General features: G+C 39.6%; 1 protein-coding gene across 5 annotated transcripts in view; it reads left to right on the top strand.

Moving 5' to 3' along the window:
- Nucleotides 1-13,380, top strand: part of TNFRSF19 (TNF receptor superfamily member 19) — a 93,613-nt gene extending 80,233 nt beyond the window's left edge. For 4 of the 5 annotated variants that reach the window (XM_090028831.1, XM_090028794.1, XM_090028809.1 and 1 more), the window contains 4 exons: nucleotides 3,104-3,268; nucleotides 4,251-4,376; nucleotides 6,211-6,313; nucleotides 8,902-13,380. In XM_090028831.1, coding sequence (XP_089884957.1) covers nucleotides 3,104-3,268; nucleotides 4,251-4,376; nucleotides 6,211-6,313; nucleotides 8,902-9,295 — 788 coding nt within the window. In that variant the 3' untranslated portion in view covers nucleotides 9,296-13,380. The remainder of the gene's footprint in view (nucleotides 1-3,103; nucleotides 3,269-4,250; nucleotides 4,377-6,210; nucleotides 6,314-8,901) is intronic. The other variant, XM_090028800.1, reaches the window with a different exon arrangement.
- Nucleotides 13,381-13,630: the final 250 nt, after the last annotated feature.

Below are 13,630 nucleotides of genomic sequence, written 5' to 3'. Positions count from 1 at the left end.
ACCTGAAGGCCCAAATTCTCAACCATCTGGTCAAGGGGTTGAAATAAATGACCCTTAAGGTCCCTTCCAAGCCATAGAGTTCTGCAAGAGAGCAGAGCCATAGAACCTACCATCTAAAACAAACACTAGACAGGCCATGTGTCATAATTATAGCTAATATTTCAGTAAATGGAAAAAGTTTCAATACACAGTACCAACAAACATGCAAAATTCATGGCCTGTCACCCCAACAGCTTCTCTGAAGGTGTGAGTTTTGAGAGAGAGATATGTGTGTGTGTGTGTGTGTGTATGTACACACACACATACACACACACTTTTTTATACTAGATACAAAAGTGCAAAGATTCCCATTGTTAGTTTGCTCCCTGCATCTCTGATATGTGTAGGAACTCACTGGCAAATAATGATTCTAATGGAGTTTGATTGCCTGTGAACTTAATTCTCAACAAGTGGAAAGAGTTTCTCTTTAGACCTAATAGTCAGTAGGGTGTGCAAAGCGGCAACGTTTCATTTTGACTTCCATTTCACTGTTTTAAAGAGACAGTGTTTCGTTTCACTGTTTCGTTTTGTCGAAAGTGTTTCATTGTTTTGATGCCTTTTGCTGTTTTGCCCATAGGCAATAATGGGGAATCATGAAAATGCTTTTTAACTTTGTCATTTCTTGCCTGATTCAGATGGAAATTGTAGAGATGGTAGCCCCTTCTGAGGGCATGAAGCCTTCCAAGTTTCAAGGAGATAGGTGCAGGGGCTTCTGGAGAACTGCACCTCAAACTTCTGACAAGCAAAACTCGTATTACTTGCTGGCAGCGGCAACCTACTGTCACCCCGCATGGAAATCTGGGTGCCTGTGACCCCTGGGAGGGCTGCGGTGCTGTGCCAGACTCTTCCCAGGGAGCCTGGGCCCCCAGATCTGTGCGTGGAATGACATCAGACTGCCGCTGCCAGCTGGGACCAGCGCTGTGTATAGCCTGTACCGAGCACCGGGAAGCCTGGTGGTGCTGCAGGCCCCAGCCAGCAGCAGGAGCCTGCTGTCATCCCACGTGCAGATCCAGGGGCCCACACTGCAGCAAGCCCAACTTCGAAACTCAAAATGTTTTGAAACTTTCAAAACATTTTGAGTGCCCTTGTTTCATTTTGAAGCTGTTTCAGAGACTTTTGTTTCATTTTGATTTAGCTGTTTCAAGCTCAAAATGCATCAAAACAGCTTCGAAATGAAACACCCATCAAAATTTTGCACAGCCCAGTAGTCTCTGTTGCAACTGATAGGTGTCACATTTGTGCTGGGAGAAATGTCTTTCTTCACAAAAACAAGTGTACAGGCATTAAAGGTTCTTAACATAGAAGAAAACAAGCTGTGCCACAAAAAAAAATAATAGCATTTCCAACCAAGAATTTCTCCAGAGAGAAAATTTTCTACCACTAACTCTAACACCTCTGTATTTCCTTTGGGGTCTCTCCCCACACTCACCAAGACCCACTCATCAGTTGGTTGGCAAGAGTAGGGAGGGAGGGGAACATTCCTCCATGACTCAAAATCTCCTGGGACAGTTTGAGCCCCGCAACCTCTGCTCCCACACCCTTTACACAGAACCAGGGTGACAGTGATAGGCAAGTCCAGGGCAGCAGCCAAGGCTGTGAACTCAGCCCCAATTCATCTGCAGGGGTGAGGGGTTGCCACATCCCATACCACATCACCACTGCCAGAGGCTGTGGGCCATGTTTGAAAACCCTGGTTGCAGCTCTGGGACCAGTTAGGGTCTCAGCACAGCAGCTGGGTTTGCCTGCAAGAATGGGAAGAGAGTGGACAGCATGCCCGCGCCCCGGCAGCTCCATGCTGAACACAGCACTGGTTGGCTGTATGGGACTGGTCACAGTCCCTATCCAGGTGGTCAGAAGCTACTTCTCCCCTGACCCACACCATGGCATCAGATAAAGACAGCTTGCTAGCCATGAAGGCAAGAGAGGAAAGGAATAACTCCCTATCACCCTTTGTCTAGAGAGCTCCCTTCTAGGGTGACTTGGTTGTTCTCCAGTCAGAGGACTGGAATGCCTGCACATTTTCCTCTCTATGTTTTCCAGTGCTGTAAGTTTTCCATAAATTTGAAGAACTGGTATTGAATGCTTGTCCCTAGCCTATATTTTGGTGATAAAGTTCCTGGCTCAGTCTTCACTGACAATTAAGATGTTTTCTAGGGCTGTGCAAAGCTTCAGTAGCTGATTTGATTTGGAGGAGATTCGGCCTGATTCAGGAACCGAATCTCCAAATCTGAATCAAATTGGGAGACCAAGTAAAAGCTCTGAATTGATTCGGAAAAGCTTCAGAAAAAGATATGCCCAATTCAGAGATTCGGCCGTAAACTAAACAGACAGCTGACAGCCGCTTCTAGCTGGTAGGTCTGTTGGGTTTGGGGGAGCGGGGAAGAAAGGGGTTGTGGGGGGGAGATCAGAGCCGGGGTGGGGGTCATGTTACTTAGGGAGGAGGGTGGGGCGCGGGAGACAGGCACAACAGCACTGGGAGCGGGGGCTCTGCCCTGCTGCCGCTTGCCCAGCCAAGGCAGGAGGGAGGGCAGGATACAGGTGCAGCTTGCTCTGGGCAGAAGGGGGCAAAGTCATGGCCCCTGCTCCAGCACTGCTGCGCCCACATCTCACACCCCTGGCTGTGCCTGCCTACCCCCAGCTGATCTGAACCACCGAATCTCTCCAAATTAGCGCCAAATCTTCCTTAGCTGATTCAGCCAAATCAATTCAGGACAGTGATTCAAATCTCCAAATCAAATCACTGTCCTCCAAATCGGCCAAATCTGAATCGAATACTTCCCTATGCACACAGACCTAATGTTTTCTGTGTTTGTAGTCACAGTTCGTTCCACATCTGTTTAGCACATTGTACTCTATGTACACTATACTATTTAATACCACGTGGTTTATACTAAGGTATTTGAGAATAAACTGTCTTAAAAGTATGTATATATTGCAAGATAGAATGTTCTTTTTTCTCTTTGCCAAGACCATTTCTAGTTATATTGCAGAATTTTCCATTTACCTGAATTAATATCCCTAGAATAGTGACAATGTCTTAACCATGCATTTAAATATGTTTTAGGTACCGCTAAAGTGAACCTTGTGAAGATCCCATCAACTGCTTCCAGTCCTCGGGACACTGCTCTAGCAGCTGTTATATGTAGTGCACTGGCTACAGTCCTCTTAGCTCTTCTTATCCTTTGTATTATCTACTGTAAGAGACAATTTATGGAGAAAAAGCCAAGCTGTAAGTCTCCAACTAATAATATTCATCTAGAAACAACAGTATTGTACCAGACATTACTAATTTGTGCATAACCTTACTCCAAGGCAATCTCTTTGCACAGTCGGAACATTGGGCATTAAAATGTGAATGTAAACCTGCTTAAGCTAATACAAGAGACACAATGATAGAATTGTTACTTTAAAGTAATATTTTTATCATAATAATTTAATAAGATAAATCAAAGACAAATCAGTTTTTTGTACTTAGCAGTTGTGTCAACAGTTCTTCAACATAACTTTCAGGTATCTTAAAATTAAATTAATATTTTCTTGCCCTTCATTTAAATTAAAATAAGAACATTGTGTTTTCTTTACATCTTAAAAGTTATTCTTAATTAAAATCCCCTAATGACATAAGATGAGTCTTGGATGTCTAAAGAGGGAAATGCTAAGTAGGAAAAGGAAGATGATATTGCCTCTGTATATGGAATGGGTAAGACTACTGGACTTGAAAAATTGAAGAGGGTTCATAGAAGAGCTATAAGAATTGTTCAGGACTGGGGAAATGTCCCAAATGAAATTTTAAAGAGTTTAGTTCATCTAGCTTACCAAGGTAAGAGAGGTGACTTGGTCTTGATTATTATGTACATAGATTAAATGAATGCTACTGGTGGTAGAGGGCTATTTAATTTAATTAACAAAGATAAGTACGTTCCATCAGCTGAAGCCAGGAAAAGTTACATTAGAAATATGTCACAGGGTTTGGTTTGGGTTTTTTTTAATACTGAGATTAGACTAACTATTAGATCAGTTGTATTCTCAAGAGATTCTATTCAAAATACAGTTTCTTTGGCTTGATGCAAGAATATCATTTGTGATGCAAGAAATCAGGTCACAGGATTATCATGGTCACTTCTAGCTTTGAAACTTATGAATGTGAAATGAAGCTCCGAGTAGAAAAAGATATTTCTTACTGATACATTTTTCCCCCATTTTATTCAAAGGGTCTATGAGATCACAAGATATTCATTACAATGGTTCTGAACTGTCATGTTTTGACAGACCACGGCTTAATGAATATGATCACAGAACATGTTGCCAATGCCAAAGAGACCCATCACAGACATGTGGTAAGTTAGGTCTTAGGCAATTTTGGGAGAACAAGGGGTCCAAGCAGCATGAACACATGGAATCATAAGCATTTATCTAGCCCTTTAGTTGTTATGCTTGGTTTCTAAGGTAGAACTGGGGTTGTTCTTATGTGGGTTATAAGAATATGGCCATCTCTTTAGAGGGCTACAATTTCCAAGCAGCTGTTTAGACAAGCTTTTCCTTATTATTTGTTTCAGTTGTTTCCTTACTTCAGTAATTTTTGTGTTTAGATACATGTTTGTTTTCTGCTACTCGTTAAAAAAAGGAGTTTTAGTTCATGCTTTGAGATATAAATACATGTGTGTGATTTGTATACCTCAATTTAAGCATTTTCATAGTGTTTCTAATCACAAACTACATTCAATGCTTGCACATTCCAAGTTATTCAGATGTAGTAAACATATATTGGAACAGAGACATTATCACCACGTGGTGCACTCTCCAGCTATAAGGGACTGCTGGTTGGGCAGTAGAGGCCAGACTGTCATTGACAGCTGCTGCTTCACAACTGGATCCTAGTCCTTGTCCTGCAGCAGCAGCTATCGGAGACAGACTTGTGGGTGGCTGGAGATTGTATTTGACAGCTTCCATTGCATCCCAGCAGGGAGAGGACTGTTCCTTCATCCGCAGTTTTTCTCATTGCTGCTACTGCTGCCAATGGGGACACCAGCTCTTGCGGACACCCCTGCAGTGGCAGCTGTTCCTTCTGCTTCTGCTGCCACCAAGGAGCCACCAGGTCTTGCTGCCGTTCCTGTGGAAGGAGCAGCAGCTCTGGTCCCCACTATTGTGGCAGCAGAGTCCCAGCAGGGTGCTGTGATAGCCCACCACGCCTAGGAATGCTGTCAGGGTGCCAGCTACTCTCCCTTCACTGCTTTCCCAGAGGGGGAGGGGGAAGGAAAACAGAGCACTGTGAGTTGCTGGTAGTCCAAGACACTGTATAGCGCTACATGGCTTACAAAATAGTGCTACAGTGACGTTCCATTTCAAACAGGAACGTTTCTGTAGCTCTGGCACCATTTTTGTTACACTTGTGACGTTTTTATAGTGCCACAAACAATGTGAATGTTGGTACACCCGCTGTTTATATCAGTACAGGGGCATTTGTAGTGCTGCAAACATAATGTGTGTCCACAACTGACCTGCATCAGCACACGATTACTACTCACGATACACCAGCCCACGATACACCAGCACGATACACCTGCCTTGTTACTCTACAAATAATCTTAGCTGTGCCTCACCAGGCATGTGTCATACAAGTGTGATTGGCAAACTGATAATCCCCATGCTTCACTTCTTAACAAAATCCAAGTTTCTACTTGTTTTGGTCTTGCAATATATAATGTGTATGAAAATGATACAATGTTTGCCTACATTTGGGGAGAGAGAACGTTCTGATGTGTCAGCTGCCTGTTCACTTTCAAAGGGTGACAACTCCAGTGCCAGGGATGAAACTTTAATATCAGCAACACTAAGTTCTTCACTGCTCATTAAAACATGTGACAATAGAAAGCAAGCATCAGCTTATAAAGATTAAAAGAGTGTTATGTGATGGTTTTTGTGTTATGTGATGGCTCAACAGGGCACAAATGTTTTCATTTTCCTGAAGGTTTGGGCTTTTTAAAGTAACACTATTTTAAAAGAATAAAAGAACCCATTTTACCATGATAGATCACACCTCCATGAATCCATAGTCTAATATAAAATTTGGAAGAGAATAAACTGCCTTTGAAAGAATAAAAATCTTAAGCTTATGGTATAACATAAACAAGGATGTTTTACTTCTATTCAAATAAAATTTTTATTTTGCAGGGCCAGTTCATTTGATTCCATCACTGTGCTGTGATGAAGCCTGTAGCATAGAGCACAGCAGTCACAGTTGCACTTTCCACTCACAGACTACACTTCATGAAAGGTAACTTGGTTCCTTAGATTTGTATCAAACACAAACTCTTTTGCATGGTAGTCATATTAATATTCATACAGGATACACCAGTTCTGATTCAGCTGAATAAAGAATTAGAATTGCTGGCAGATCTTTTTACAGAGTCATAAAAAAATGTATATTAAAGTGAAATAAGCACTGCATTTTCACACAGAATAAAAAAAATTTACATCGTTCAAGCCTTGAGATTGGGCACTAGTAAGAGAAAATTATACCTTTCCTCACAGGGCGTCTTCATTTCTACACAGATGAATGTTCCTCCTCTCTCTCAGTCCTAATTGATAGCCCTCCCCTCTTTGCTGCAGAGCTAGCAAGATTTTTGTGATCTCATTCCAGTTACTGGTTTCCTGGAATGGAGTTCTTCCAGGGAACCAGAGTTATAGGAGCCAGCAGCATAGCTTTTAACTTCCATGAGCTCAAGGTTTTATATATAAGTTCACAAACTTTAAATTATTCCCAGAATTGGAGGAGCAAGTCTAGTATTTTTGAGATTCTATGAGATCGTTTTTTGATTTAGGTATAAATGCCTTCTGTTGGAAAATGTGATGTTGATGTGTCCCACAGTTCTAAGCTAGCTATTTACTTCTAATCAATTTTGTCTGGTTGAATATATGCACAGTAGTGGGACATGCATCACAAATTCCATGCTGTATGTAAAAATAAAAAGCTTTTGATGTTATCTAATATTTCCTAACTGTACATTCAATGCTGGATTTTTAATCACAATTATTTTCCATATTAAACTCAAATTGGCTTCTAGCTGTTTTCTTCTTGTGGCCAAATGTAGCTAAAATTTTAGATGTGGCTTTTAAATAGCTGCTGTTTATACAATATAGCTTAGTGGTATAAGCATCAGATGTATTAAAAAAACAAACTAAGCTTTCTGAAAGCATATGTTTCCATGTCGGCAAGGTTGACACGACCCCCTCCATTCTTTTTAGATCAACAGAATGAGTTTCATAAAATTAGTGCAGGGTTTTTGGTTTAGACTTTAAAACTAGAGCTCACATCCACTGTTTGCAGACATGAAAGATCTTATGGTGACTTCCATACAAATTAGGGTTTGTCCCAATTCCCTTTGCCAAAACTTATCTTTCCTTCAGCTGTTGTTCAGTGTTCTGGCTGCTGGTCTCCAGCTATAAGGATGTTTCAGTGTTATTTTGTGTGTATTCTGGAACCAGGAAAGCATTTTAATATTTTTGGGATGGGGCTTTATAAATATTAGGGTAAGGATCATTAATTCAGGATATGTTTTGGTTATGCACATCCTTAGTATATACTAGGTATAATAACTTAGTATCCTTAGTATATATTAGGCATATTAGGTATAGGTTCTAAAAATACTACAGGTATTTCTTTAAAATAGTAATACTTTTGAATACATTATTTTCTGTCATTGCTTACTATGCTGTATTATACTAAAGCCCAGCCAGTGTTGTGATCTCAGTAAGGGTATTTATAGTGCACTCTTGCATTTAGATACTATGGTGATAAATATCTTAACAATAATGAAGATTGTGATTTGCCTGGAAACTGCTTCCAGTTGCTTTCTGCCTCAGGCAAAATAAAAATAGTCCTCCTAAAAATAAAATTCTTAAAATAGCTGACACTACTCTAATGCAGGGGTGAGCAAAATGGCCAATCTGGCTGGTAGCCGGACTCCATTTCCCAAGAGACCCTGCCCATATGGCTGGGGCTGGTCTCCATGGCGACCCTAGCCACAGAAATCTCAATGCTGGGGTTGCCATGGAAACCAGCCACAGCTGCACTGGCAACACACATGGCAGAGCAGAGCGGGGGACTGCTCCGACGGTGCTAGGAACTTGCAATGGGGGCAACTCGTTCCAGAGCCAGGGCAGAACTGCGATCTGTAGCCTGCACGCTCTGAGGAAGAGCACCTAAGCTAGGGATCACAGCTCTGCCCTGGCTCCTTAAAGCGGTGACCGCATGGTCTGGAACAGGGGCAGAGCCGTGATCCCCTGCCTGCTTGCCCCTGCCTGGAGCATGCAGGCTACAGGTAGCAGCTCTGCCCTGGCTCCAGAGCAAGCTGCCACCATCACACGTTCCCATTGGCTCTGGACCAGCCCCCTGCCCTGCTCTGCCACTCATGCTGCCAGCACGACTGTGGCAGGTATCCATGGCAACCCCAGCCTCCTTTCCCACACAGCTGCAGCTCCATGGAGACCAGCCCCAGCCATGCACAGGGGCAGCTGGGAAACGGAGTCCAATGCCTGTCCCCACTCTAATGTTATGTATGCTGAATATGAGAGGGAGAAAAAGCATTTTTTTCATGTTAGATACCACTTGCAAGGTTAGCTGCACAGTGAAGTCTAAAGTAGAGGGATACTGGGCATGTCTACCCATGACACTATGTCACCGTAGTAATGCTCTACATACATGGGCAAAACCTGTGATGCCACAGATATGTCGCCATAGCAATATTTGATTGCACATACTATCTCTGGAGTAGCATTTTAATAGAATCTTGTTCTTATTTCAGTACTTACAGTTGACATTTTGGACAAAATTTTGAACCTGTCCCTTTTATTTCATTGCAGGGTTTCAAATTCTGTTGGAGAAATGATTCCTGCCTTTCTTGGTTCTCTTTCACATACTGTCTGTGGAGATCTGTCAGATGTTTGGCCTCTTATGAAAAACCCTACTTCTTGTGATAGTATTTCTTTCTGTGAATCTTATCCAGAACTGACTGGAGGAACTGCAAATTCCTTCCAACCAGAGGCTGAAAACACAGTCAGTATAGATTCAGACAATGAGCAGGATCTAAGTGATGTACTTATTTCAGCTAAATCTGACTCTGAAAAGTGTGCAGAATCTATTGAAGGTTCCAGACATAGCACATGTATGGATGCTTCATTTATGCAGGACTCAGCAGCTGCCAAAAAACAACCAATGACAGGGCATGAGAGAACTGTTAATGTTTCTATAGACTGATAAAAAGGTAAAATACATTTCTGTAAATAAGAAACAAAATCTGTGGTACACCCATCTGCTCACATTAAGAACCCTGAGAAAGACAAAGAGTACAGATAAAGGTGTCCACCAGCCTCGCTGAAAAAAATAATCAAATAGTAAAAGATGGCAAGGTTCTGTCCATCCTTGGGCTGTGTCTGAGCATTGCTAAGGTGAATATATTCTCAGAAGAAATAGACATTTCAGATTGTCATATTTTAAATCCATTTTGAGTATTTGAAAAGTATAGTTTTCACCATAACAAAGCAGTCATGTGGTTATTTATGCAATTGTAAAGTTCTCTTACTAGAGAGATTTTAACAGAATATATTTCTATTTTATCATTGTATGTTAGATTATCACTTAGTAAAGTTCATCTTTATTTTAAAAAAGTCTAATTATAGACGTTTGCAAATTGTTTTCAGTGTGAAAGGTCATACAGCGTCATAGAGTGTAAACTCCTTTGATCTGTTATTGTTTCTAATAATAGATGTTGTACTAACAAAGATACTGTTTTGTGTTTAGAAAGCCCAGGGCCTGCTGGCACTTTGGGGCAGAGACTGCTTTTTCAGTATGTGGCTGTACAGCACAGAACAAGAGAGGGCTTCATTGTTTTCCTGGGGCCTTTTTTACCAAAATGTAAAATAAATGCTGATTTGACTAAAGGAATTCATATAAGATGAACAATTTTGAATATATTTTGGAATTATGTGTATGCATAATTAAATTTAGACAAGACTGAATTTAAGACAGAAATTCAGTTTCAGGATTTTTTCTCTTTTTTATAGTAGGAGAGTGAATTAAGTTAGATGTTTTCAGTGTTTTATATAAAATAAAGGATTTCATATGGTATTTATGAGAGTGTAACTACTCTTTTATCACTTTCTCTAGGAAGCCACAAATATTTCTACTGGCACTAGAACTGCATGCTAGCCTCCTCTTTCTTTGCTAATGCTTGTGAATAGAATGTGGCCTGGTCCTCAATGTTTCCTAGTTTCAAAAACAGCTGAAATAAACTGGCAGCATTTTAGACCTTTCAGGCAGTTGCATCTGAGCCATAACAGCTGTAAACTGAAACTTCAAGGAGCAATTGGAGAGAAGACTGAAGGTGGATTCATGATACTTTGCAGCTCTTCTAAACAACAATCTTCTGTTCTTCATGGGTGTTTGAAAAACTTAATGGATTGAGCTTGCAGCTATGTATAAATACTATAAGAAATAGAATTACATTAGCGTTTTTAGACTGATCTGTTAAACATAGCTACAGATGTCAGATGGTGTGGGACAAAAGTTTGCCAGTTATTCTGCTTGCAAATTTAAGCTTGCATTAGTTTTTTTTCCTGGCTAGCTGTAATCTTAACTCACATTTCTATTTATGTAAGGGTTAAAAAATAAACAATTTCATTTATGTAAGGATCATGCATTAGCAAATGGAAGCTTGTATTGTATTACACATTAGCTAAAAAGCTGCTTTAATGAATCAAGGAATTTGCATGCCCCAATAATATGTATTTTAAAGTCCCTTAAAAATCACCATTTTCTTACGCCAGAACATTAGCCTTAATTTAGATGTAGCTTTGGTGTAGACAGCACATTGGACTTGTAGCTATATTATATGACTCTAAATGTTGAAATAATAACACTGAAATAATGAACTCTCATGTCAATATCAAATTACAGCAGATACAGCATGAAGCATTCACACAGCTGAAAGTCACTGAAAGGTTGCCAACAGGGGACAGTTTTTAGGGGTTAGTCTACAGTACATCATAGGGTGTGTATACACATCTAAGTTAATTTAAAATTAGGTGACTTAACTAAGTTGACTTGACTAAACTGACTTAAACCACATCGGGCATACACACATACAGTTCCTTGACATAATGGTAGCAATCTTGTGAACCCTCCCCTGCAGTAGCCCTTGGCTAAGTTAAATCAACTTTGCATACACACACATTTAAGTCGACTTTAAGTCAACTTAATTAATGCGACTCAAGATAATACACCTTGGAGGTATATTACCTTGTGCCACATTTAAGAGAACTGTGCTCCACATATACGTGTATGCTGTGACAGTTAAATCAACTTAAAAAAGTTAAGTTACTTAACTGTCAGAAATCTAGTACATGTGTATGTACCCATGGTGACCTAATCCTTTTATTCTACACAGACTTTTTTTTCATCAATGCCAATACCTCCTGTAAGTGTCTCCTTAAATTTTCTACCTTCCTCACTACACACAAAAGTGAGTTAACAGCAGTTGTTTAAAAATACCATTCACCTGAACCACAAAATTACATGGATGCCCAAACTGAGTAAGCTTATTATCTTATGGCCGCAACTCTGACACTTTTCTCTATAATTTCTTATCTATTACTTACATTGCATCTTATAGTGGCATTTATTCTATAAAAATCTTCTATCAGAGGTACTATTTTTTCCTACTGGGGGGAGTCCCAATGAACTCCATTAAGTGTTACATTAGGCAGGATATAACTCTGAAATTGTGAATTCTTAAAAAGCATTTAGTATGCTCTTAGCAAAATACAAGTTATCAGCAAAATGATGCAAATACATGGTACATTTTCTTCCTGTAAATGAATTGTACAACAGTTTGCACAAGTAACATAATATTCTCTTTCCTTAAAGGAAAGATGCTTTTGCTTGTGACATATCGGCAGAATTTTGGGCCTGTAAAAGAATAATTAAATGCAGTACTGAAAGCAAAGATGACAAGATGCTTTGCCAAAAAACAGTGGAACTTGTTCAAGTAACTGCTACTCATCATGAATAACACTTGCATGATATGGCCCAAGGTCAGTGAAGAAATTTCCTCTGAATATTAAATGCTACTATTGACTCCTTGACTTATTATTGTACTAAATAGCCATGCTTGTGTTCAGGTGTTAAATACTTTGAAAGACATATGCAGTTCAGGCAAAATTAATTTTCACATCCTTTTTACGTTAGATAAACATGTCAAAATATTATTTTCCAACATTTTTTACTTGAAGAAATGTTTGGTGTTTTTGTATATGCTTTATAAATAGAAAAAATCCAATATGCATTTCAGTATATTGCAAAATATTGCTAGAGTACGTATGGAGATTAAAATTTTAACTGTCAGGAATACCATGAAATGGTATGATCAAAAACTTTTTGCCAGTATCTGTCACCAGTAAGTATGTTTCCCATTGGAATTTTCACTTTGATCATTTTTGTCCAGCAACTACTATATTTACTCATACACCGTATGCACACACCTTTTGCCCAAAAAGCAGTCCTCCGAAATTGGGGTGCATGCTTTAAGTGGAGAAGCTGATCTTCTTTGCTGAACTAGAAACATGGACAGGGGCGTGTCTACGTGAGATGCTACTGTGCAGCCATTAATTCACATTTTTTAGTATTTGTATTAGCAAGTACTAAATAAGTGCACAGTAACTGGAGTAACTGTACAGTATCACCAGCGAACATCTTTCAAGTCACACTATGGTGCAGTAGCGTATTAGCACAGTCCGTGCTGTAACACGCTACTGCGCAGTATTATTTGACTACTGCACAGTCAGCATCTTGTGTACTCATGTCCAGGCTGTGCTGCAAAATAGTTACTGCTCCTTTCTGGGACAGCAAGCAAGCAGAGGCAGTATCCTATGTTAACCCTTTCACAGCTGCTAATGAATTATCAGTAGCTTTTTTTATATTCTGCCTTGCCACAATAAGGTGTGTGTTTTATTTGGGGACACGTGGTATGCAAGAAACTATGGTGTATATATAAAATTCCTGTAAATGAGTGAGAACAAATTTTAAAAAGAATTCAAGATGCAGAATAGCGATTTTTACAAGTATTTGTATATTATGTATATATTTTTTTAACATAGTTTTTCTTAATTTAAGCAGATTGAATGTGTTTATATTGCTTGTGCCAAGCAATGTTGTACATGCCAATAGAAAACAAATACCACCAGTGCCATTTGACATACTTTTTAAATCTGTAAATTACAACCATGTAAATTGTTTTGTATTACTTTTTTTATTTGTGAATAAACTGTTACATGAATTGTTCTTCATTAATTGGTCTCAAATTCTTAATATTACCAATACTCTGTATAAAGATGGGTGACATTGGGACAACATTTTTTAAGCAGAATTCCCCATTGATTTGGGTTAGATGTGCTATATTCAAACAATGTGGTGATCTGGCTCCACATTGTCAAAGTTGGAATTACTGTGCCTTCAAACTGTGAGAGGTTAAAGAGACAGTAATTTAACATCATCCCTGAAGTTATAGTGCCTCAGATCTGGTTTTTAGCTAACGTG

This window comes from Crocodylus siamensis, chromosome 1 (genome assembly GCF_052110815.1).
Source record: "Crocodylus siamensis isolate JL-2025a chromosome 1, ASM5211081v1, whole genome shotgun sequence".
Taxonomy (NCBI): Eukaryota; Metazoa; Chordata; order Crocodylia; family Crocodylidae; genus Crocodylus; species Crocodylus siamensis.
Note: the sequence above shows the minus strand (reverse complement) of the source record. Positions and strands in the feature narration are given on the sequence as shown.